The sequence below is a fragment of the Nematolebias whitei genome, chromosome 22 (genome assembly GCF_014905685.2).
Source record: "Nematolebias whitei isolate Nwh7 chromosome 22, NemWhi1, whole genome shotgun sequence".
NCBI classification, from domain to species: Eukaryota; Metazoa; Chordata; class Actinopteri; order Cyprinodontiformes; family Rivulidae; genus Nematolebias; species Nematolebias whitei.
Window position 1 is genome coordinate 19,389,383 of NC_056519.1, and position 25,435 is coordinate 19,414,817.

General features: G+C 40.3%; 3 protein-coding genes across 3 annotated transcripts in view; 2 read left to right on the top strand and 1 right to left on the bottom strand.

The window, feature by feature from the left end:
* The window catches only part of rassf3 (Ras association domain family member 3), a 73,662-nt gene extending 69,155 nt beyond the window's left edge, over positions 1-4,507 (top strand). The window contains exons 6-7 of the mRNA XM_037696228.1: positions 2,020-2,135; positions 3,802-4,507. Coding sequence (XP_037552156.1) covers positions 2,020-2,135; positions 3,802-3,951 — 266 coding nt within the window. The 3' untranslated portion in view covers positions 3,952-4,507. The remainder of the gene's footprint in view (positions 1-2,019; positions 2,136-3,801) is intronic.
* A 3,530-nt stretch (positions 4,508-8,037) lies between these two features.
* On the top strand, positions 8,038-14,464 carry zgc:194209 (uncharacterized protein LOC570908 homolog). Its single transcript, XM_037695708.1, has 9 exons — positions 8,038-8,073; positions 8,864-8,947; positions 9,024-9,145; positions 10,279-10,380; positions 10,718-10,870; positions 10,940-11,055; positions 12,321-12,481; positions 12,599-12,794; positions 14,025-14,464. Coding segments are annotated over exons 1-9 (1,146 nt in total). The 5' UTR covers positions 8,038-8,071; the 3' UTR covers positions 14,235-14,464.
* Positions 14,465-15,816: 1,352 nt separating this feature from the next.
* Positions 15,817-25,435, bottom strand: part of gnsa (glucosamine (N-acetyl)-6-sulfatase a) — a 19,132-nt gene continuing 9,513 nt past the window's right edge. The window contains exons 5-14 of the mRNA XM_037695932.1: positions 23,784-23,882; positions 23,466-23,633; positions 22,370-22,452; positions 22,121-22,239; positions 21,937-22,040; positions 20,670-20,771; positions 19,974-20,084; positions 19,798-19,908; positions 19,566-19,726; positions 15,817-16,294 (exon numbers count right to left, since the gene is read on the bottom strand). Coding sequence (XP_037551860.1) covers positions 16,222-16,294; positions 19,566-19,726; positions 19,798-19,908; positions 19,974-20,084; positions 20,670-20,771; positions 21,937-22,040; positions 22,121-22,239; positions 22,370-22,452; positions 23,466-23,633; positions 23,784-23,882 — 1,131 coding nt within the window. The 3' untranslated portion in view covers positions 15,817-16,221. The remainder of the gene's footprint in view (positions 16,295-19,565; positions 19,727-19,797; positions 19,909-19,973; positions 20,085-20,669; positions 20,772-21,936; positions 22,041-22,120; positions 22,240-22,369; positions 22,453-23,465; positions 23,634-23,783; positions 23,883-25,435) is intronic.

The following is a 25,435-nucleotide window of genomic DNA, read 5'->3' on the forward strand; positions in this document are numbered from 1 at the left end:
CCAGGAGCCTGTGAAGCTGTGGCTCAGCTGAGTGCGGCCATCTTGGCCTTATGTTACGATATAGTAGTCCCTCATTTATCACGGGTGTTCCGTACCCTGCCCACCTGCGTTAAGTGAAAAACTGCACAGTATAGGGATACAGTAGTCCAAGTTCAAGTTCTGTAAACTTTATCATTACCATCTCATGTAGTACACGAGATGGAATGAAATTATGTACACAAGTAGTAGTAGTTTATTTTAGTATTTATATACAGGTATATATTGGCGTTTAAAACCCTTCCCACACTCTCGCAATGTTCCTAACAATTTTCTAAACTCTTAAACCTTTAGAATAAAATTAATTTTAAATGGGTACTCGGCAAAGATGAAGAAGAGGTGAAGACGTAGCTGTCCAGTGATGAAGATGAGATGAAACCAGGCGCTTTGGCTTCGTCCTTCATAATAAAAGTGTGAGAATCCTTTTCCAGAACAGGTCCGTTTCGTCCACGTTAAAACCTCGTTCAGACCTGTGGACCCCTCACAGATCAGATCTTTGAACTCGTCTTAACAAACTCCTCCACTCCTGCTGGATCAGCGGACGCAGCCTCCGTGCAGAGAAACACTTTTTAATCCGAATTGTTTTTGAAATTTGTCGAACGATCCCTTGCTGGCACTAAACGCAGTGGTTCGGTGGTTGAACCAGGTGGTCGAAAGGTCCAGCTTTGGGTTCGTCTCCCCCCCCCCCCCCCCCCCATTTACCTCGTCTAATGCCGATCCAAGACGATCATAATATTTCGCCTTTGTCCAGATGGTGTTGTATCCAAAGTGATCTTTTTTTTTCTGCAATCATTAATCCACAAGATCAATGCAGCTTCCGTCTTTAACAACCGCACTGCAGGCGGCCAACAACATCCTCGTAGGTTCGGCCATCTTAAAGTTTGTCCAGAAGTTCCACTTTCTCTTTAGTCGTCGGCATCTTCCAGTGGCGTTTCGCTTCGCCGCCAGAAACGTTTGAACACGCAGAAAGTTTGGAAGCTGTCTAGTTGAAAAAGAGCGGAGGTAAACAAACCCCTGCTACTCTTTTAGCGACCGTCTGCTACTGTAACAACCAATCAGCGCCCGGGTTACGAAGCATTTCAGTTAAAAAGCATTTCTGGTGTTTCAATTCGCCGCCAGAAACTTATGAACACAGAACTTTTAGAAACAATAACACAATTAATGTCCAGTTGGAAAAAAGTGTCTACTGGAACATCCAATCAGAGCCCGGGTCACGGGGTCAAGCTGTGTTTTTAAAGAGACGTGTCCTCACATGAGTTACACTTTCATTTGAATGTTACGTCTGTAAAGTTGGATTTTCTTTAAAAGAAACTTTTCCATGTGACGTGAATTACATTTTACGTTTGAAAGGCCGGTTCAGCGGTCATGAAATCGCTTGGCAAAAATATTGTTCGGCAAAAAACGGCTGCTGGAGGCACTACTGTACAGCACAGCATTGATTTGAGGGAAATGTAGTCCTTATGAGTGGTGATAACAGTACAGTGGAGGCTGAAAGAAAGAAAACTACAAAATGGCGGCACCTGTCTGAATTTTTTTTTTTTTTGTCGTTAACTTTTTCACATCCACATGGGTACAGTGATATTACTATAAAGTCCATAATCGTGTGTAAAAACATTTGAGCAATATTTTGGACGGACTGAACGTCCACAAACCGCGATAGAGCGAGGGACGACTGTACTGGGATCTGAAGATGGAGAAATTATTTTCTTTTGGCTGAACTCTCGGAAGAAATTATCTGATTTTTAAATCTTTATATGAAATGTGAATATTTATCCACATTGAACATTAAAATGGGATTAAAAATAAAACACTTCTAGTTAACTCAATATTTTTTGGTTCCCAGAAATTCCTTCCACCTCGGGCTCAGATGTAAAAACATCCCAACGGTCTCTTGTTGTAAATTACTGGTTGTTAATGTGCCGCACCCCTCTGTTTATTTGTACACAGTGGAGTGACTCCTGTGTGTGTGTGTGTGTGTTTCAGTGTATGTGTGTAAGCTGGCGGACGGCGAGAAGCCGTTGTTTCTTCGTCTGGTGGCGGGACCCGACTCCAACATGCTCGGCTTTGTCCTGAGAGAGCAGCAGAACGGAGAAGTCATGGTAGGAACAGCTGTGAACACCAAAATGTGATTTTACTTTTCCGTTTTTAAGAAATTGACTAAAATCTCAAATAGTTTTTCACGTTGTCATAATGTAGAGTTTTGAGGAAAGAGATTATTATAATGTAATTTGGAATAACAGAATGTGGAAAAATTGAAGCGCTATGAATACTTAATTAATGCTCTGTAATTAAAACAAGGTAATACACAAAATGTGTAAGGTAAAAGTCGTGGGGGTTAAATTTCTTCCCGTCGGCTCACGGCGCTCTCACGTCCTCAACACGTCGCCGACGTTAGTATTTTATTATTTTTAGTGCTGGGCAAAGTTTCGAAATTTAATCGCAATTAATCTCAAAAGATTTTTGAGATTAATCGTGATTAATCCCATTGTTATGCACAAAATTAAATTATGACTCAAAGACGTTTAGAGCATTTTTTAAGGCACCGTTTTATATAAAAAATGTTCAGTACATCATAAAAGGCACTTTTTAACAACAGTGTTCCTGTAGAAATTAAACATGAACATATCAGATGGTTTTTTTGTGCATTTATTAAGTAAAAGTTAGACTGAGACACAACTTTTCTCTAATTTCGAGCAAACAAATAATTGTTTTTAAGTGTTAATCTTGTTAAATTCTTGTTCCGCCATTTGGCAGTCAATCGATTTTTTTGGCACAACACCGGCCAACATTTCCAGGTTGTCAGCGGTGACGCATAATAGATGCGTCGTATTTATGGATTTTTCCACTTTATTAGACATTTTTGGACTGATGCGACTTCTAGGGCGGAGCGACATATATGGCAGAAAATACGGTACACTAAGAACAGACTGCCAGTATTCAGTAGAAACACATATAAATTACCGTATTAAAGTTTGACATACTGGTCAATTTTACCCACAATTCACTGCTGATCATGTGACCAGCAGTGAACCAGAGCAGAATACGTACCAGTAAGTTGGTAATGGTAAATGTTAATGTAGTTATTGTCGTTGATTTTATTGTTGAGCACATTTTGGTAACAGCTGCTGTTTTAAAATGTGCTTTATAAATAAATTTGACGACTTCTGCTTCGTAGCACAAGAGAGGAGGCGAGAGGGGAACTGCCCCCTCCGTTCTCTCCACTGTGAGCTTGTAACTGATATTTATCGTACACAGAAAGATTTTTTAAAACTTTTATTATGCACGGTACTTTATTGGTCATTTATGGTCACATGGCCAGCATGGAATTATGGGTATTTGGTAGTAAAATTGGAACCATGATTGACAGAGGTACCCGTCATGAATACCAGTGGCATTCTCTGTCACATTATCCCACACACAAGGGGAGTGGGTGCTCGGCAGCTACATGAGCACCTAAGAATGTCTGTGGAAAGTTAGTGGCAGGAAGAGCGTGTTCAGAAACTATGATAATTAAATAAAAATTATAATTTCATTGCACTCCTTTTCTGGATTTTTTTTTTTTCTTAAATAAACAAAACTGTACATATCACACCAAAGGTGTTCCACCTTTTTCACCCTCATTTTGATGTTGACTGTACCGGGAGTTGAACCTGCGACTTTCCCATCACAAGCCCATCTTCTAACCTCTGCGCCACCATTCCCCTAAAGAAACTGCACTTTTTTTAGTTTCATGACAAACAAACGATGTTTTGTGTTTCTCGTCAGTGGGACGCCTTCTCCATCCCCGAGCTGCGCAACTTCCTGCGGATACTCGACAAAGAGGAGGAGGAGCAGAAGGAGGCGATCGCTCGCCGGTACCTGTCGTATCGACAGAGACTGGAGGAGGCTCTGAGGGAGCTCCGGGGGCCTCCTTAGACCTCCAGGACACAGGACTGCTGCTCCTTCCAGGGACAGAGGAGGTGCCTTTAGATTTTCTGTTTGTTAGAGGAGAAATGTTTTTGGTGGAGGGGGACGAGGAGACGAGGACGACGGTTGAAGGACAAACAGAACCAAGGACTGGGTTTAGAACCTGCAGAGGAACTCGTCTGTTTTTTGTTTGATTTCACATTTTATCCTTCAAACTTGTGAAAGACTCAACACCATAGTTTGGGTTATATAGTTTTTTAATTTAATTTCTTCATTTTAAATGTTTGTACATATTTTTTTTCTTAATTTATATGGGTGAAGCGTTTATATTTTTATTTTTGAAACTGTCTTATTCTACCGTGAGAGAGAAACGATATTATTTTGACACAGAGATTAGATGCAGCGACGCAGACACGTCGATTTATTTCAAGTCCCGCACGTTGAATTCACCGATCGTCTCAGAAAATATATTTATATTTAAGGCTGGAAACATGCGAAGACAGTTGTTTTGATGCAGTTTGTATAAATAATTAAGACGTCAACAACAGTGGAACCCTAAAAGTGCCAAAGATTTTTATCAAATTATAATCCAAATGTTATCATATTCTAAATGTTCTTATTTTATTCCTTTTATTATTAAAATAAATGTATAAATCACTGGTAAATTAGATGTAGCTGGGAAACGTGCTCTTAATTCCTTTCTAAAAGACCTTTACGTACCGTTTGCATGCTGATATTTAAAAATTAGCATTAGTTTAACGTGTCCATTGTTTTAAGGAAAACGTCATAAATATACAGTAATATAAAATGAGTTTATTGCTGTATATGTGGTATACAGAAGTTCTATTTTAAAATATGGTAATTTATTGTTAATGCATCATTCATTATTTATGGCACATTTGTTCTTCCGTACATCCCAGTTAGTAGTGCAGAGAGCCAAGACAGATGTGCAAACAGGTGTTAGATGTTGGTACTGACAGAGGTGCAGGGGTTTGAGCACAGGAAGTAGGTGGGGGTCAGTTTAACAGAACGTTTTTGGATTTGAGCGGAACGAAGCCCGGACGGGTCGGGCCGACGTGGTCTTTGACCCGCAGGGTCAAGAAGGAGCAAAAAGATGTCATGGTTTCTGGAAGTCGACGGAGCGCTTCCGAGGAAGTAGAAAAGAAACGTCAGACGTAGGCAGGAAGGTAAGCGGAGGTGTAGCTTTTTGAAAACGCGGTGAGAAGGTCCTGATGAGCTGCAGAGAGTTCTGTCCCAGACTTCAGTCTCGTCTGTCTGCAGACGAGAGTCGGCACGACCGTTAGAGGAAGTGCAACGTGTGAGGAGCTAACGACAAAAATTAACCCGCCTCTGAAATAAAACGGCACAAACTTACAGGATGCAGCTTTAAATATGCATGCAGCATCCTCCTTATATTATATCTTAAGTAAATGTCGTTTTAAATATTAAAAATCAACTTTTTGTTCACATTTAGATTTGGATCTGTGAAAACAAATATTCAGACAATCATTCTGATATGAAGCGGATATTGTGTTTTATGTCAAGTGATTGGTCATGATGCTGCAGGGCTGCTGCCAAATGTCGCCATCTAGTGGTCAGAAGCTGCAACTACTCCCTGTGTCATTTTACAGATCGATTGTTCTTTTTTAAAACCAAAGATGTTTTTGTGGTGTTGCCTGGAGCAAAACTGTACCAGAGGCCTCTTCCCACGGGAAGGATGCGTGTTTAATGTGTCGAGTTTTATTTAAAGGGCGATTCAACCCTCATTTATTCTCTCAAACACTGGGTTCATTTTAATGGAAGCAACAAAAATGGTTTTACTCCTCGCGCAGCTGAATTTTAGCCTTTATTCAAGAAAAACCAGATTCAAACCATCAAAATCATTATGTGTGGCATAAAAATATAACTTTAAAACATTTAGGAGCTACTTGGTTTACAGAAAAAGATGATTTTTTTTCATTTCATGTTTGCTGTTAGTTTAATAAATTCATCAAATTCTATTTTTTTTTTTTATTATTTGTTGCTCATATTGCAAAAAAAAAAACTTCAGCTGCTTGTTGGAATAAAACGGGGGTCATTTTAGGACCCTTGCTGTTTCTGTTTATGATGAATTAAATGATGCAGACGTGGGAACGGTTAATAAACACGTTGATCTTGTTTGTGCATTTTATAAACAACTTTTAGCTCAAATTAATTAATTACAGCGGGCTGGTTGTTTTCATGCTGGGTGTTTTGGGCACTTTAACCTTGGATTCAGGGACGGGTTTTTGATTTTTCTCCTGATAAATCGGCATCACTTTGTGCTTTATTCTAACATTTAATTCTCTCTGATCTTACTCGTGAAGCTCCACGTTTAGTTACACGTCCTGTTGTAAGGAACCAAGTTTTATCTTTAGTATTTGTTATGTTTCCTGGACTCTTCTGCTTCTTGTCTTTTGTTAAAAGGTTCAGATTTGCTTCTAAAAACAAACGTTTACAGACATAGGTTTATTTTTTTTAATCATTTTTTTCTGGTCCAGACCTAACCTGAGCTGAAATACTAAACCAAAGATCCATCAGACTTTTACCTTCTTGCTCTTATTTTTGCTTTCTAATTCTGCATTTATTATTCATTTTCTGTCCTTTTTGTTTATAATCATCGTTTTGTTTCCTCACTGTCTTAAGCTCAATTTAAATGTGATTTTTTAAATATATAATGGTGCAAAATGACAGCTGAAAATAGATGTGTATTTGTTTTTGTCTCGATTGTGCTGTGAGTTAAAAAAAAAAGTCACATTTTAAATCATTTAGTTTCTTTCAGACCCTTAAAGAGCAGTTTGTTGCATCTTATTAAGAAACTGAAATGTTCAGATGTTAAATAATTTACGCTCTAAACTCAAAGTTAGTTCATCGGTTTCTGTGGGTTCACGTCAGCAGAACTTATTGAACATTTCAGTTTGATCCAGAAAGTGCCTTTCTACCATTTGGAGAGAGACGTTAAGGTTTTTTTTTAAGTTTCTTTCTTTCAGGCGTCTCTTGATTTGTCTTTAAATTGTTGTCGATCGTGCTCTTTCCTCGTTCGAGGAGAGCTTCAGCTAATAAAAAGTTAAATGTACAGAAAACGTCAGTTTTGTGTTGGGCTGTTTATTATTTTGTCTCTTCTTTATTCTCGTTCATTACGATGTGTTTTTTATTTTTATTTTATTAAAACACTTGATTTTAGTTTTAAAAGGTTGTAATGCAAAACCAGTCTGATCTGTAGTAAATTATATAAACATTTTATTTTATAATGTTCTGGCTTTTTAGAACCCGTTTTTCAACCTTCAGATTTACACATCACCACAAAATGTCCAAATAAGATGCTGTGAAAGTGAGTGGCTTTACATTCGATCTTTTCTTTGCGAGATCCTCCGATTGACCAAATGGGTGAACATGTTCCCAGAAGCAGACTTTGTCCTCGTCTCACCTGTCGGGCTGATTTCTGCTGGTTTCTCTCAGCCCAGTGTTGATGCTGTCAGAGGAGCGCTGGAACAGGAGCAGCTCCTCCTCTTGTCCCCGGTTTGACCTCCGACCACAAAGACTGGGATTCCTCCTCCTCTTCTGGGTTCTCACAGCCAGTCACCACACTGGGACACACAAAGCTGAAAAAACACAAACCAACAACACTGAAGCCGTTTTGAACCTAATGCTTGTTTTGTAGGAAACCATTTATCTTCAGTATTGTTTAGACTAAATTTTCCACCATAGTATTTAGTGGTGGATGTTGATTTTTATCCACTGTTAAACTTTGCATCTGTGTGAATTCTTAAAATGATCCACTTTCATCATGATTTTAATGTAGTTTATATACGTGTGTTTTTTTGTCATTCACCTGCAGTTATGGGATCAAATCTGAGGTAGGTACACTAGGATAGGCCTGACATCACTGCTTCTTTTTGGACGTTTAACATAACTCATTACTTTCAAACAACCGATTTTAGAGAAAAAGCAGGAATTTGGATTCAATTATGATCATGCTTTTACTATGAAGGTCTACGCCGGAAAGTGTAACTTGTGCTTTTAGTTTGAAATGGTACGCCGGAAGCGCTTATTGACGCTGCGGCTAGCTTCACTGCGCTGCTGCTCAGTGCGAGAGACTGGACGGTCTGTAATGTAAGTGTAAAACTTATTTTCTTTAATTAATGCCGATTTTAATTTTGTTTATTTTAACTGTCGAGAGTTTTCTTGTTCGTTTGTCCGACCGTTAGCGTAGTTGTGTAGAAAATATCTAGTTAATTTTAACTCGTTCGTTTTTTTAAAGAAGCGACTCGAAGATGGTCATTAGAAAGTTCGAGACTGTTTTTGTTTTATTCTGAGTGAATAAACTTCATCTGTAGTCTTCAGGCAGCACCTGCTGTTGGCGGAAGAAACACTCTGTGTCCACTAATTTATTCTTCTTCTGTACCACCAAGAAATCCCATGAAATCATCCTCTAGGAAGATATTTGTTGTTGGGTTTTTTTACTTTTTAACTGTTTTACGGTCGCATTTTTCTGAAAAGTTGTCTCCGCGTGGTGCGTTCAAGGTCTCGGATTACAGTCAGTTTTTACCAATCAACCCTCCTGTTTCTACAGTTTTATCCAGGCAACTAAACTGCAGAACTTTAGAGGAACTAAAATAATTAGCAATTACGTATTTAAGTTTATTTTAAACATTATTTGAACCTGTAAAATATTGGTGTTGGATATATTATATATTGTAATTCTGAAAGTGAAGGTTGCACATTTCTCTGGTAAGATAATAAAGACTTCTTAATGTTCATGTGAAATATTAAAACACTTTTTTTCAGGTATTTGTTTGGTCCTGAGTTTTCTTGCTCAGCCTGTAACTAGTTTAGTGTAGGACCGTGTTCGTTTGGCTCATGTTGGAGAACATGTTTCTGTGGTTCTGGTTCTCTTGTTCAGGTGGGGAACGTGGTTTGCAGCTCTGCTGGTTGTGGCTCTTGGAGTTTACCTGCTGCCGTCTCCCATAGACCCTGAACCTCACATGTGAGTCTGTGTCTTGTTGCTTTTTCTCTTTTATTAATCCACGACCGTCCAGGTTTGAAACAGTTTGTGTCCTCAGTCTGAAGGGGCCTCCTCCGGCCCTCGAGGGGCCGCTGGCCGTCAACACCCGGCTGCAGAGGGGCCGCAGACTGTTTATAGGAAAACTACATGGACCAGAATCCTTTACTGCAGATGAGAAAGGTGAGGGTTTCTGAAGCTGTTGGAACTTTGCCTTTCAGCTCGTATTCCTGTGGAGGTTTGGATCATTTGCACCACAGTGTTTCACTGCAGACTAACATCTGTTAGGAAAATATCTCATTAACCACTGGGTAGGTTTTAATGGAAATCTTGAATTATTGTAATCAAGTGCAAATCTACAGTTCAAGATGGCTGCCACAACTAGTCCATCTTAGCAAACACAAAAATGTCTAACACTCAGTTTTACAGATGAGCTGAGATTTGGTGTGGTGGTAGCAGAGAAACATCCCCGACACATACTCTGAGAGCCAACAGATGGTACATCCTTTTTAAAACCTGTACAAGTTTAAAGTATTTTAACTGTAGAGTATTGAAGTACTTTAACTGAGGAGTATTAAAGTACTTTAACTGAGGAGTATTAAAGTACTTTAACTGTGGAGTATTAAAGTACTTTAACTGATGAGTATTAAAGTACTTTAACTGAGGAGTATTAAAGTACTTTAACTGTGGAGTATTAAAGTATTTTAATTGTGGAGTATTAAAGTACTTTAACTGAGGAGTATTACAGTATTTTAACTGTGGAGTATTAAAGTACTTTAACTGAGGAGTATTAAAGTACTTTAACTGTGGAGTATTAAAGTATTTTAACTGTGGAGTATTAAAGTACTTTAACTGAGGAGTATTAAAGTATTTTAACTGTGGAGTATTAAAGTACTTTAACTGTGGCGTATTAAAGTATTTTAACTGTGGAGTATTAAAATTGATTCTCAATAATCCTGGTAAAAAAATCCAACAAAGTTCATTCAGGTCATCTGGAAGGTTTCTGTTGTTGTCGTCGTCGTTGTCGTTGATGATGATGATGATGATGTTTCATCATTCATCCAAAGGACTTCATCAGTCCAATGAGCTTTTGGGGAGCCTCAGACTGATGAAGTCCTTTGGATGAAGGATGAAACTTCTCAACAAAAGAATCCGTCCAGATGTCCTGACTGAACTTTGTTGGATTAACTGTGAAGTATTCAACGTATTTTAACGGAGCTGTCAGGTGTAGACTGTTTTGACTTTTCTTTATTTTGTCCCTTGTTGCTTCCAGTAGAAGTTAAACTCTCTCAAACCTGAGCGTGTGTGTGTTGTAGGTAACGTGTACACGGGGACAGTGGACGGGAAGCTGTGGAGGATCGGTCCTGATGACAGCCTCACCTTCATCACACAGATGGGTCAGAACCGACCAGAATGTGGTTCGTCTTTGTTCTTCCTCTCGTCCGCTTGAACTTTATTCATGTCCCTTGTACTTTCAGCTTGGACTCATCATCCTTTTTAAACTGTGAACATAATTTAATAATTATAAAATGAAAGTTGATACAGTTCATCTCTTTAGTTTGTTTGTGTTTCTCAGTAACAGAAACAATTATTAACTGAAAACTTCCTGTGAGGACGACTGCTGAAATATATTGCACGTTTAATTTGCCCATTTTATCTCATTTCACCGAATGACAAACGTTTTGGTCGTGAAGTCTTTTTTTAGGATGAGTTTTAAAACATGATGATGCGTTCAAGTTCTGGTGTGTGTTGCAGGCAGCAGCACAGACTATGAGCCCGTGTGCGGTCGTCCTCACGGCGTCCGTCTGGACCGCCGCGGTCAGCTGATTGTTGCAGACTCCTACCTCGGCCTTTACAGCGTCGCCCCCCAAACAGGAGAGAAGCGCCTGCTGCTGTCTAACTCTGAGGGTATGGGGCTGCGCTCCGTTCCCTGAACCAAGCCCACTTCTCTCCTCAGAGTCCGCTCTCTGTCCTCAGGTGCCGACGGCGTTCCCTTCGCCTTCCTGAACGGCCTCGAGGTTTCCGCCCAAACTGGGATAATTTATTTCACCGACTCTTCCAGTCGCTGGGGGCGCAGACACGTCAAACTGGAGGTGAGACAGGAAACTGGCTGGAGCTTCAAAATAATTGTAATCTCTTTTTCACAAAAAGCTCAAAACTGACTCGGCGGTTCAGATAGATGGAAAACCGATGAATAAACTGATTTATTCAGGAAACAACCGTTCAGCAAAACCTGTTGACTCGATCAAGCTTTTAAGTCGTTGTCCATGAAGGTGGAGCGTGTTTCCCCCGTGGGTTTGTTAGCAACATGTCTTTTAAATCATGGCTGGGTTTTAATTTAACTTTCAAAGTACCGTATTTTTCAGACTATAAGGCGCACTTAAAATCCTTTAATTTTCTCAACAATCAACAGTGAGCCTTATAATCAGGTGAGCCTTATAGTCCGAATAATACGGTAATGACGTCTACAGCCGATTCAAGATGGCTGCCACAACAGAACAATACTAGCAAACAAAAGTGCTTTAACACAGATACTTTGGTCACTTCTACTCTGAGTTCTTACTGATTGCATGAGATGTTTGGTTAAAATGTGTCCATTAGCGATTGGAGTCCATTCTGTTAGAAAAATATCTGAACAACTGAAGAGATTTTTATTAAAGACATTAATCGTTAGATGTACGTCTACAGTTTATTTGGAGCCAACCTAATCTTTAAAGGCAGCAGACGAGAAGCCTGATGTCCTAACTGGATATCAGGTTTTCAAAATAAGACTTCAGGTGAATTAAAAAAAGAGCTTTTATTCTCTTAATGTTTTGTTTTTACTTAAACATGAGTTCAGTGTTACAGTCGGTTCAGCCCTGAAACGAGCAGAACTTGTTCCAAGTAGCTGGAGGGTTTGATTTCAGGAGTTCTCACAGGAAATTAACTTGAAATATGGTTCAGTTTCCAAAATATAAGCCTGAGATTTCAGAATAAAAGCATAACAGAAATCTGCTAATCCTGCTGGTGTTTGGAAATATTGTTCAAATCTGTTTTAGTAAATCATTTCACTCTCAAATTCATTTTACTGATTGTTTGAAACAAAACTGAAGGAAAAAGGGCTAAAACGTAACAAGACAGAGCTAGATGTTCTACATGTTCTACAGCCAAGGCAGCGATGGTTCTATGAGGATGTGTTCTGTTAAATCAGAGGAAATCTCCAACATTTAGATTGAATGTGTTGCTCACAGATTTGTTTGAAAGGCTGTAACTGCCTGAAAACTAATTAAAACTAATTCTTGTCAGGAGAAAACCAAGAACTGGAATAAATATGAACTGAAATCTGCTTAAACCAACTGAAGGAGTCTGAACTGTTCAGGTGATGGAGTTGAACCGCCTCGGTCGTCTCCTCTCCTACGATCCTCGGACAGGAAACGTGACGGTGCTGCTGGACTCTCTCTACATGCCCAACGGCATCGCCCTGTCCCCTGATGAGACCTTCCTGCTGCTGGCTGAGACCAGCATCGCCCGCATACACAGGTACAAACACCCATCGTCTGTGGACGCTGGTCCCGTTTCTGAAACTCCTCAGTGGAGGATGAAGGATCAGGACTTTAGGTCTCCCACAGTCTGATCAATAATAAGGTCTTCTTTCAGGTATTGGCTGAAGGGCCTGAAGGCCGGCACCAAGGAGGTCGTCCTGGACAACATGATCGGTTACCCCGACAACATCCGCCTCAGCGACCACGGGACGTTCTTGGTTGGCATAACAACGCCTCGCTTTCAGAAGTTCCTGCCCCCCTTCCTGGACCTGACCGCCCCGTACCCAGCAGTTAAACGCTTCCTGGTGAAGGTCGGTGTCCAAACAACCATCACTAATCAGATTAAAGAGATGATCTGTGAGAACTTTTAAAAAAAACAATAACAGATGATCAAAGTGTTAGAATATAAACACACTGCAGAACTGGAATACAAAATCCAAATAAAACGGAATAACTTGAGATCAAATTAATTAACACACTTTACTTTTAATCAGCTCATGTGAAAATTATAAATTCAATTCAGTTTATTTCTGTAGCACCAAGTCGCAGCAGAAGTCGTGTCAGGGGACTGAACAAAACATTCACGTTTATAAAACAATTAGTAAAAGTTCTCTATTTAAGGAAGCAGCAGATTGTGCTGAATCTTCACGCCATCAGTCTCCCATCCTGAGCAAGCATGAAGGCGACAGTGGAAATGAAAAACTTTTAACAGGAAGAAACCTTTAACAGAACCAGGCTCAGGACAAGCGGCCATCTGCTTCAACCGAATGGGTTTGGCAGGAACAGATACACAATGGCAAGTCAAGAATCGCATGTTAAGATAGAAATACTATCAAATGAAAACAATTCAATTTTAACAATTCATTTAAGGAAATGAGGTCAGTTTGTCCTCCAGTAGTCTAAGCCTATAGCAGCATAACAAGCCGACCCTAACTATAGGATTTATCAAAATGGAAAATCTTAAAACTGGACAACGTGTCAGCCTCATGGACACAAACTGGAAGTTGGTTCCACAAGAGAGGAGCCTGAGAACTGAAAGATCTGCCTCCCATTTTGCTTTTGCAAACTTTAGGAACCACAAGTAAACCTGCAGTTTGAGTTATATTTGTCAAGATGTTTGTTTCAGGCTGCTAGCTGAGCAAGAAGCAGAAATGGCTTAATTTTAAAAATCAATTACAAATCCTTCAGTGAAATTGTAACTTCTTCCCATGATGCACTGCTCATTCAGCCAATTCATTCCCACATCAAGTATATATATTTTTTTTTAAAGAGCAAAATTTAATTACAGGATTTTCTAGGTGTTGACTCAAATTGGTAAAAAATAAAACAATTTTGTTAAATATCTTTTTAAACAATTTCTATATTTGATGTAATTTCATCCCGTGTTAACTTTTTAGTTGAATTTTTGTTGGCTTGTCCAAACAAACCAGTTTCAGCTGAGAATTATTTTAATGACTTCTCTGTAAAATGTTTAATTTCAGATTACCACAGAGCAACGTTCATGTCGACGTGTTCGTCTGAAGATCTCTTTTTGTTTCCAGGCGTTTCCTCTGAGCTGGTTCAACTTCCTGCTGCCGTACTATGGTCTGGTTCTGGAGCTGGGGTTAGATGGCGAGGTCGTGGGAACGCTTCATGACCCCCAGGGCCGCCTAACCTGGGCCGTCAGCGACGTCTTCCAGCACCGAGGGAGAACCTACCTGGGCAGCACCGACTTACCGTTCCTGCCTGTTCTGGAGGTCTGGGACAGATGATGGAGCTTTGTGAGCAGAAACAGCTTCACTTCACATTATTAACGTTTTATTTGACAAACTACACCTGGAGAGACTTAACGGACTATTGTTCTGATGAAGTTTGACAGGACGGCGTTTAAATTCAACAATGAAGCTAAAATCATCTGTCTGAGTCACAGCAGCCGAAGTGTAAAGAATATTCAGCTGCGAGCAGAACATGCCTAACAAACAGAATCCATTGTTTTAAATTACTGCAGAGGTTCTCTAAATATTTTAAATTAAAGTTAGACTTAAAATGTTAAATCTATGCTGCTGCCAATGTAGCTAAAACAAAACTTAAAAAGGTTTTTAATTAAATTTTGCCGACGGGTTCAACGTTCTGTTGATGGTAGTTTCAGTTCTAGCTGCAGATGTTTTTGTAAAAACATTAAATTAGTTTTCCAGAGGAGAAGCTTCGGGGGTTTCTAAAGCAAACTACAAGTTGACTGAATATTAAACTGACACAGTGAGTTTTATCCTCTGTAGTTAAGAAATCTGTAAATAGCAATACAGTTAAAACATTAATGAACATTAAAAACTGACCTTTTTTTTTCTCGGTCATCTTAGTAAAACAAAACACAAGAAACTAATCTCAAGAAAATCTTTTATTTGAACAAAAACATCAAAAATACATATTTTCATAATCTGAAAATAAAACGAGTTGTGACGGATTTAAAAGTGCAGCAGTGAATTTAAACAAGTTTTAGAAACATGGAAGATTTGCAGCTGGAAACCAGTTGTCAATGTGAATCCATATGAAGTGTGACGTGAACATCTGGTCTGTTGTAGAAAGCTCTTCCTGTTTGGAGACAGATGAGCCGACACCAGACTGCTTCATGCTTCCATCACCTCCACAACAAAAGGCTGTTCTGGTGCCGTTTGGACCAGATGATTAATAAAAACTACTCCACATAATTCAGTCTGGTTTCTTTCAGCAGTAAAAACCACTGAAACTGGTCTGAGTCCTGCTTCAACACACAGAAGATAATTCAAGAGTTTGGAGCAGGGAACGGGATCAAACCTGCAGCGAGTGGTGAGCAGTTTAAATAAAGTATTTCTAAATGTGTCATCTTTAAAAGAAACTATTGGACCCACCTTGTGGTGCTACAGTGTGTTACTACCAGAACAAGAGTTCCCAGAAACTATTTCTGCTTTAAGTGGAATCCAGTTTGGGTACAACTGGGCAGTGAATTACTGTTTCTTGTTTCTTAACATGCTCAGACTGCTTCTGTGTTACCATTAAATGTTGAAAGTACATTAAGTTATTGACTTTCTTTCAAATGTATGTAAAGAAACAAAGACTTCACATGGAGTATGGAGAAAGAGGCTAAAGGCTAATGGCTAGCCACATACACACAGTTTTTTTAGCAGGCTTATTTAAAAAAATACCAGTGTGAAAGAACCTTATATTAGCTAATATCAAACCTTGGCACTTTCGCTTAGTTTGTTGCCGTTTTCTCAGCTGAACTGTTTGTGGAGCACAGACGGTGCCGAGGCTGCTGAACGTGTCCGTCAAAGGTTCCCTCAGCTCCGGGGGGGGGGGGACAGACATCCAGCAGCTCCTGCACAGCCTGTTTCTGCTCCGTGTCCATGGAAGTTCAAGGAGAAAATAACGTGAGGCTTAATGTTAGCAAACAAACCGGGCTCTTCTCAATCCTCTGAGCTCTTTGACAACTGGTTGACAGAGAATCCCTTCAAAGTTGACCAGACTGTCCCTCGTCTGTCGCAGACTGAAAGTAATTTAAAGTGTAAAACTTTGTAAACGTCGTCAGAAACAGATATGTTGAGAATGGAGCTGGAGTCATGGCTGCTTCTGTAAATCCATCCGTCTCATGAAAAGAGAACCTGCCCAGAGGGACCTTCAGTCTCCATGGTGACCCACCTCCATCCTTCTGGAAAAGTGACCGGCTCGGATCAGGAGGCCCAAAAACAGAGGAGCAGCAGGAAAGGCCTTCCTCCTCTGGTGTTTTTACTTGGTCTGTCGCAGTCTGCTGAGCCTCCAGCTGTGGCCAGAAAACAGCTGCTGGGGGTTAAACTTGTACCTGGGAGGGAAAACACAGCAGACACAGGACAGGCTGATGAGTAAAATAATCCCAGACTCTTAATCTGTTGGGCTTTCAGTGACGACCTGTCAGCCACAGTAAAGTGACTCGTCAATAAACAGTCGTATGCTGATTTTATAATAATATTGAACAATACTTGTTTATATTTTTTACACTGGTGTTGTAAAGAATGCCTTTGCAACTGCCGTATTTACTGGCGTACAAATCGCATCAGTCAAAAAAATCATAGTGAAGAGGGAAAAGAGTCGCAATTATTATGAGTTTATTTAATGGTCAAAACAGCTACTTTTCGCCTGGGTGATGCAGCACCATCCATCCATCCATCAATCCATCGCGGCCAGTGCCGCTAGCTCTCTAGCAGCGTTCCTGCACCAGTTGAGTGATGCGAGCGCACGGGAGGACTCGCTGTTGCAGTTCATCAAAATTTAAAGCGTCGGTCAAAAATTGCATGATGGATATGGGAAGAAAAACAATGTACACAAGTGTCAGGACTGACGAATCTATGCAAAAAAACTGTGACTTATACACCGGAAAATACGTACAACTAAGCCATTACCTTTTTTTTTTTTCCTTCACTGGCTCTGTAACCAGGCGCATACGTTTCTTCCAGCTCCTTTTTTTGCTCTCTCTGTGTATCGGAGCAGCTCCTATTTTTACACATCTTCCAAAATGAAAACTACTGTTAATGGATCTGACCAACTGGACTTTCGACGCAAATTTCAACAAAGCGACTGTAGTGGGCTAGGCCTACGTCGAAACTAAGTCTAAGGTCAAAACTCTTGACCTTTAGAACCTTGTGGGACAGAAGCTGTCATTTCATGTATTTGAATCCATAAATACAGGTTCACCCATCCTGAGACTTTCTTTCTTGAAGATTCAAGTGAAAAGAACACTCTCTTTTTATTATCATTACTATCTTACAAATGTTGATAATCAAAGTGTCTTAGTTCAAACCATTTTAGATGTTGCAGTGAACTGATCAATTTTATTAACTGAGTAATGGTTTTTATTCTCATGCAAAAGTTAGAACTCATGTTAAAAGCTGTTGCAGAGTAATTATGCAGTTTTCTGATTTCTGCTTTTGAATGAGCAAGTGTGTGCGTTTACAAGGTTACAGTCAAACGAAAAACAAGTTGTTATGTTAAAACTGTCATGTTTTAGAATCCTCTCAGACGTAAATAGAGATGTTTTGCACCTGTTTCTTAAACACGCCACAACAAAACCCTCTCGGTCTGTGAGAACATTTCTGAGCTGTCTCATAACAATTCTCGCTGTCTCTAACCCCTTACGTCACAAAAACACACCCCTTCTGGTCGATTCTGACCAATGAAAAATCCCAAAAAGTGAACCGGGAAAGAGTCTTTAAAATGTCAGTACTTCCTGGTCTACACAGACTCACGGGGTTACAGAGTTGGAGAGTTGGAGAGTTGTCAGACTTCAAGAGTTCTGTGGGAGTTCGGTAAACTACACGAGAGCTAAAGTTCTGATGGAGTGCTGTTGGAGTTCCTGACATGACAACAAAGCTCTTCCGAGTTCCATGGGATTATAACATTTTCCACTGAGGTGAATGTGTGTCGAACAGAGCCTCGCCACTACTTCTGACGAGCTACAGCCATTCTAAGGAGACGCTGCACCGGTAGCGTTAACGGAACACCATATCTGCTGATTATCATCAGAAAGGTAATGGGTCAAGTTTCCTACCAAGCGTACCGAGGCGAGCTGGGCTTCTGATGGAGAGTGTCGGTTCTGGTGAACATTCCTCCCCTCCCATTCAATCTTACTCCCTTTAACTTCTTTCATCTTTAACTTTCTATCAAGTAGAAATTCTCCCAGATATTTAGAAATGTCTGTGTAAAGTGCTTATTCACATCCGTGTGGGTAAAAGATCATAGTTGTACAGTTTTATAAATGTCAGCAACGGAAAAATCATGGCCGTATGATTTTTCCTGATTGATTGCTTATATTGTTATTTTCATAATTTGCCAAATTAATGTAAATGTTTGATGTTAAATTTGATTCTGTAAATAAATGACCGCATTCATTTTGATGGGTCAAATATAAATGACGTCTCACTTTGCATTTCCTTAAATTCAATGCACGTTTTATTCAGTCCAGAAAAATGAGGAACCCGCGTTAAATGATGAATATATCCCAGCATCTGTTCATCTACACGACAGAGTCCTGGAGAACCCTCATCTGCTCGGACGACACGTGCAGCTGGATATATCTCTGGGAAGTGGAATGTGATGTGTCTACTGCTGTCGATGGAGGGCGCCAAAATGCATATAATTGGAGTTATGATGACAGGTTTCCCGTTTTTGGAATAGTCTGGATCCTGGTTTATCAACGTACAAAGAAGACGGCTGCAGCTAATTTGGCCCTCGTCCTCGTCAGGCTGCTGCCTATGTGAAGGTTTGGTTCGTGCTTTGAGGACTCAACATCAGCTGATTTACGAGCTAAACCGTAAGATGGAAGTGATTTGAATCACAGGCCACCTGCAGCTTTGGGACTCGTCAACATGAAACAACCTTGAAGAGGCTCGTAAGCACGGACCAGTAGAATGCACCCTAATCTGGACATTTCGGACCATAGAATACCAGTAAGACTCAAGACTGACAAGAAAAATAGTCTGCCTGAATACATCAACAACTGTGGATTATCTGAATCTGACTCCCCGATTGGCCTCGAAACAGGCCGACTTCTCAATTTCTCCTGGGAAATGTGTAAACTAAGGAAAAGCTTTGTCTATCACAACCCCCGTGTAGACTTATCATCTTATCAGAACAATGTATCTGTCGGTGCTTCATGGACCACCTCATCTTCAAATACACGTAACATGTTTATAAATGAGCTTCAGCTGGCAGTTTTTTATGTCTTAAATCGTGTCCTGTTAGGACAAGGTGTGACGAGATCTTTTTTGTAACACCACTGTCCTCTCCTCGTGGCTTTATCCCTTTTTCTATCTAAAAGTTTTATTCTGAAAAGGATAAGAGGCCGCGCTTTACAGCAGCAGCTACGTGCACTCCGCCCATTTTTCAGACGGCTGTACGAACATATTCTCGCTGTATCTCGGTGCAATGATCATAAAGCTTATTCTGATTCTTCTGACTGAAACGAGCACTCATCTGGTAAATTTGTTTCAGTTGAAATGAACAAATATTCTAAAATGACACTGTGGCAGTGTGTTGGTGGAAAACGAGCTCAACTTTAAATTCTTCATTTATGCAGGGGAATAAAAGTTTGAACGTACTTTGGGTCGTAAACACCGGGGGTCCGACACGACTGTCCAGAGCACGACTGCAGCATCATGAGCCGATGGTTCATCTTCTCCAGGACTTCCTGATCGATGGTCTTTGCAACGTTGGTCAGCTGGTAGGGGTCGGCTGTCACGTTGTAAACTTCTACAAACACCTTGAGAGGACGAGGCACAGTCGTGAGTTCTACCATCAAAGTGTCGGGACTTCAGCAGAACTAGTTTGTACCTCGTTGTCGTCAAATTCACAGTACTGCATGTTGGCTGAGGGGGCGACACTGCGCACGCACGCGTACGTGTTGTTGTACGAATCCTCACACACACAGTCTGGGAAACACTCCTAAACAAGAGGAGTCCTTCAGCTGCACGGCCCGTTACTCTACTCAAAGAATGTGATGTTCTTACCGACACGCCTGGTCCGAGCAGTGGGCAGGCCGGGTCCGAAACGTTCCTCCCCTCTCCTTCGTACTCGACCAGGATGTCTGTTCTCCAGCTGCTGCGGTTCATCTGCCCCTCCTGGTAAAACACAGTTTAGTTTCAAAATGTTTGTTTGAGTCCGAGTCCTGATTTAATTCCAATTTTGTCAACACATTATCTTTGTAAACCCGGGTATTACGAGGAAAGAAATATTTTACTGTCATTTCCAGATCATAAATACTGTATTTTCCAGCCTATAAGTTGCATTTTTTGCATAATTTACATTAAATAAATAAAGCGTCCCTACTTTGCAGATTTTCACCAATAGCAAGGGTGTCTGGAACATACCCCCGCAATAGTGAGGGACTACTCTATTCAGGTAAAAATGAATTTTGGTATAAATTGGCTTTTTTTTAAATAAGTGAGTTTTTATTTTAGAGTAGTTTAAAGATAACACAAGTCACTATTTACGCCTTCAACCTGTGAGCAACTTTAAAAAAATAATTAAAATTGTGTTTTTCTCCTAAACTGTAGAATCAATTTTCTCGTACCAGATGTAAAATATAAATAGGACAGTCTCATTGGTTTAATTTTTTTTTTTACCATGCAATGACTAGAATTAAATTCTTACTAATAAATGTATTTTCTACCCAACATCTCTGAGCACGAGCTGAGTGTCCTCACCATGATGGGCAGGAGGGACATGCCGTCCATTTGGGTCTTGTTGACATTGTAGCCGGCGATGTCCAGGATGGTCGGGCCGAGGTCGACGTTCGCCACCAGCATCTGTCAAAACAATCTGCCGAGTTAATGGTGCACGAGACGCACAGCTGAGCTAAGAGAACAGCAAAGTGAAGGAAATCTGAGTAAAAATAAATACTGTTCTTCTCAATAATCAATAATAATCACTACCAACAGGAAGCTGTGTGACAGCAAGTCAAGGATGTTACTGTGAAATCTAAAAGGCTGCCCTGAAACACTCACGCAGAGTTTCAGACTCTTGTAGGCAAATCAAAACCAGTCAGCACAGTCACAACAAATCAGTGGACTCAGTTTGTGACAGAGAGATCTGTTAAAAACGATGCATTTAAAATGGGGGGTGTGTTCAAGATGTTGGGGTGGGGGGTGGGGGGGACCTCAGTCTTGACGAAGCTCCAAAAATTCACAGTTGAAACCCGTGCCTTCGTCTAAAAAGTTTTTCTCTGCAAAAAGAAGCTGAGAACTTGTTTACTGATTTTTTTATTAAAAGCTTTGTGTGAAAAAAGCTAAAGAGCTCAAACCACACCGAGCATCTGCCATTTTGAGAACCAGAGAGAAACAGCTCATGTCACGTCAAGGGGCCTCCCTCCCATTTTTCTTAAAAAGAGACACGCTGCTCACTCCCTTCAGTTCAGACAGTCTTGTACTGCCATCCCGTGGTCAAAAAAAGGTACTACACACAAAAACATTTCTTTTTAAATTTGACAATAATAAATAATTATTGTCTAATTTCTGAGACAATTAATCGTCCAGCAAAATTTGTTATTGTGACAGGCCTGACTACATTGCATTTGACTCCCGGCCACGCCCTCATGTCGTGGTGTCCTGGAGCAAGGCACCTATAATCCCTAGTTTCTCCCCGGGCGCTTACATGGCTGCCCACTCTCCACCTGGGTGTATCTCAGGTGTGATGGGTTAAATGCAGAGAACTAATGTCATCATCGTATAGAAACACAACGATGACAACACATGGCACTTACATTCTCACAGCGTCAGGATCAGTTGTTTCTGAATGGGGGTGTTTTGGCACCGTTTGTTGCAAATTGTGTTGCCATGGTAACTCAAAACACTAAAAGTAATAGCCATTTTGTTATGTTTCAATTAACAAAATTTTTTCCAGAAATAAAAACAGGCCTGTTTTAACACTAGTGTATACAACCTCCCCGTATAAAATACGCTTGTGTCCAGTTACCTGACTGGTCTGGTTGGGTTTGATGTTCGGACCTCGGACCATGAGAGGAACTCTGATGTCAAACTCATAGAGCTGCCGTTTGTCCAGCGGGAGAGAAAACTGACCTGACACCGAGCAAACATTGTGTGTTTATGGATTTGACCTGAGAATGACAACAGACGATGTGTGGCGTGCACTCACTCACCTGTGTGGTAGCCATTATCAGAGGTAAAGAAAATGTAGGTGTTGTCCAGTTCACCTCTGACCTCCAGCTTCTTCACGATGTTCTCCACCAAGTCATCCACTGAAAGTAAAGTTTGCCACCTACAGGATTTTAGGAAACATGATGGGAAAACAGATTTGTTCAACAACAGAATCACTACTGAACCATCCGAAGGGGATTAAAAAAAGCAGGTGAGAAGAGGAGCTGAGGGTGAAAGATGAAGCCACTGACCGTTTCCTGAAGGCATCATCAAGAAACTGAACAGAGGAGTTGGTCATGGGAGTTTTGGCCTGTCGGATCAACCAGTGCTTGTCCTGAAAAAGTGAGGTCATCAAGATTAGCTTCCTTTAGGCTCAAAAACATCTCATTTCAAAATAAAAGTCAAGATCACAACGCCATAACATTTGTTTGTATAAAAACAGCCTTGAAGAGTTTTGATGTTTTAGTTTGTCTTCACAAACCAGCTATTTTTAACTGGTTTTTAACTGGTTTAGAGGGTCCCCAGCGTTTCATGAAAACAACATTTCAAGAGTTTTACCTGAATTGTCCCTAAAATTCCTGGAGATATGACAAACCGTATTTTTCTGATTATAATTTTCTCACAAATCGACAGTGAACCTTAAAAATACGGTACATCATAATATAACATGGACTCCATGATACTAGAATAATAGCTTAAAACACGAATACGTTAAAATAAAATAAAAACATCCTTCAATCATCAGATCAGTGTTCAAATTCACAGTTTTCTCAGATTTCTTTTAAATGTTTTTTCTCAATTTCTGAGTTTTCCCCACCTGGGAATTCATTTCCCAGGTTTTCTCTGGTTCCCTGTTAATTTGTCACATTTGTTGCATCTATTCAAGGATAAAACTTATTTTGATTATGAATTTATATTCTGAAGTTAAAAGTCTTCAGAGATAGTCGCTGAACAGAACAGCACGTAATGTTATTTCACTATTATTAATAATAATATATTATTATTGTAATTATTTCACATATATTTTGACCTCAACTTAATTTTGCCATTGGATAAATGTTAAAAAAAAATAAGTTATTGGGAGGAAAGGCGAGAAACGTCCACGATGAGAATCTAAAGAATAAACGGCAAGTTCACATTAAATTTTAAGAAAAAGTTGAGCAATCACTCATTCATGAACAAGCGAGTAATTGGTTTAAAAAGTCACATGATATTCAACTTCCTGAGCAACAGAAACCATTTCAAACAGAACATGACTTCTGAGTTTGCAGCATAAATGATCAACTTTGATGATCCTCATCCTAAAGCTGTGTCATCTGTATTTATCGATCGATCGATTAGTCCCACCTTCCCGTGGATGTTGAAGTTGGGGTCCCTGGGAGCCTTGGTGGTGTTGAAGCGGTCCTTGTACTGAGGAGCTGCTGTCCAGGGGGAGTGGGGGGCCGGTGTGGACACCATCATAAAGAATGGCTGGTAGCTGGATTTATACTGGAGGAACTCCAGCGACATGTTGGCCTGAGAGACAAACAATCTGAATGTTCAAACCAGAATTTTGTCTTTTTTATTTCCCTTGAAGCTTAAAGAAAAACACTGTAAAACCAGTGAGTGCTCATGAGCTGGGACCAGTTTAAAAAGTGCAGTTACTTTACTGATCAGGTGTCTCACCAGCACATCAGTCAGGTAGTCCATGTTGTAGTCGCCTCCATGTCTGTGAGCCTTCCCGTTCACTGACAGAGTGTAGTTGTAATATTTAGAGTTCTTCTCCTGAAACACACAAATGACAGTTCCAGAGTTTGTTTGGAGATGTGTCAGAATTTTGGTGAATCATTTTTACCCCACTATTAAAAAGTCTAACGATTTACAGTATAGAGCAGGTGACCCATGTTTTAATTAAGCTTTTAAGTATTTAATGTTAGACCAAACATTTAACATTAAGCACCAAAGTGAACTCACTAAATTATGGTACACTGACACGTTGGTTCAACACATGAACAACTTTTGTATTAAAAGTCATATTTTACTACTTTCATATGAAAGTCATTTTATTTTGTTATATAAACTGTTTAATTGTAAACATTTTTCCTGTGCATTTCAAAATAAAATCATCAGTCTAAACTGACCAGCCCTACTGAACCAGTTCCCACTTCCTTCAGCCCCTACAAGGGAACGTATTCACAGAACAGTCAAAGGTCGTCATCAGGGTTTACAGGTTTACAACAACGGACCGAAAACACCTGGACTAGACAAACCACAATACGCCTGACACCGTTTCAAGAACATGAAGGTCACGGGTTGCCAGGCGGCGTCTTGCACAGTGGCCGACGGGTGCAAACGCACAGAGAGCAGCTAAACGTGCTGCAAACAGGTAAACACACAGCAAGCAGCTAAATTATAATTATAAAAATACTTTATTAATCCCAAAGGGAAATTAAATGTTGCTGTAGCTCATCATCCTGGTTTCATTAAGAGTTGTTCTATATGCTGATGGCTGTGGGCAGGAAGGATCTCTCGCAGCTGATCTGAAGAAATTGGCTGCAGATGCCTATTGGTCCACCTGGACTAAATAAGGCCTCTCGGTCCTCCTGGGCAGCAGGACCACCTGAATGTTGAGCAGAACTCCCCCCTGAGCGATGGCCACTCCTCTTAGCAGCTTGTTTAGCTCCTCATCATTGCAGACAGCCAAATGCAGGTGTCGGGGGATGATCCTGGTCGTCTTGTCATGAGCCACGTTTCCTGCCAGCTCCAGGATCTCTGCAGTCAGTCACTCGAGCACCTCTGCCAGGTAGACGGAGATGCATCCATGGTGCCTCCTTTACAACTCATTTGGGATTTGGGCCTGTATTTGAGATAATATTTGAGCTTTGAGATGGTAATCAGCTGCTCTTGGTTGTAAAAAACAAACACCTTGTTGTCATGGTTACGGTTCATAACAAATGTCCAAAAGCAAAAAGGTTTCAGTAAAAATCCTTCCAGCTGTGCAGCATCCAATATCAGAGGAAATAATCATCCAAAAAAAGCCATTTACATCCAGAAAAAGAGGAAATAAAGTTTTCAAAAGAAACATCCCAGAATGAATGTAACGGCTACTCCAACATGCAGCCACCTTGGACTAGAAAATGCACAGCAAGCAGCTAAACGCACAGCAAGACGGTAAATGCACAGCAAGACGGTAAATACACAGCGAGCAGCTAAATGCACAGCAAGCAGCTAAATACACAGCAAGCAGCTAAATGCACAGCAAGCAGCTAAATACATAGCAAGCAGCTAAATACACAGCAAGAAGCTAAACGCACAGCAAGCAGCTAAATGCACAGCAA

Bases quoted from the DNA above. Each gene is read 5' to 3' on its own strand.
- zgc:194209 (XM_037695708.1), top strand. The intron at 10,871-10,939 runs GTATGGGGCTGC...CTCTGTCCTCAG, and splicing joins GCTGCTGTCTAACTCTGAGG to GTGCCGACGGCGTTCCCTTC. The intron at 12,795-14,024 runs GTCGGTGTCCAA...TTTTGTTTCCAG, and splicing joins TTAAACGCTTCCTGGTGAAG to GCGTTTCCTCTGAGCTGGTT.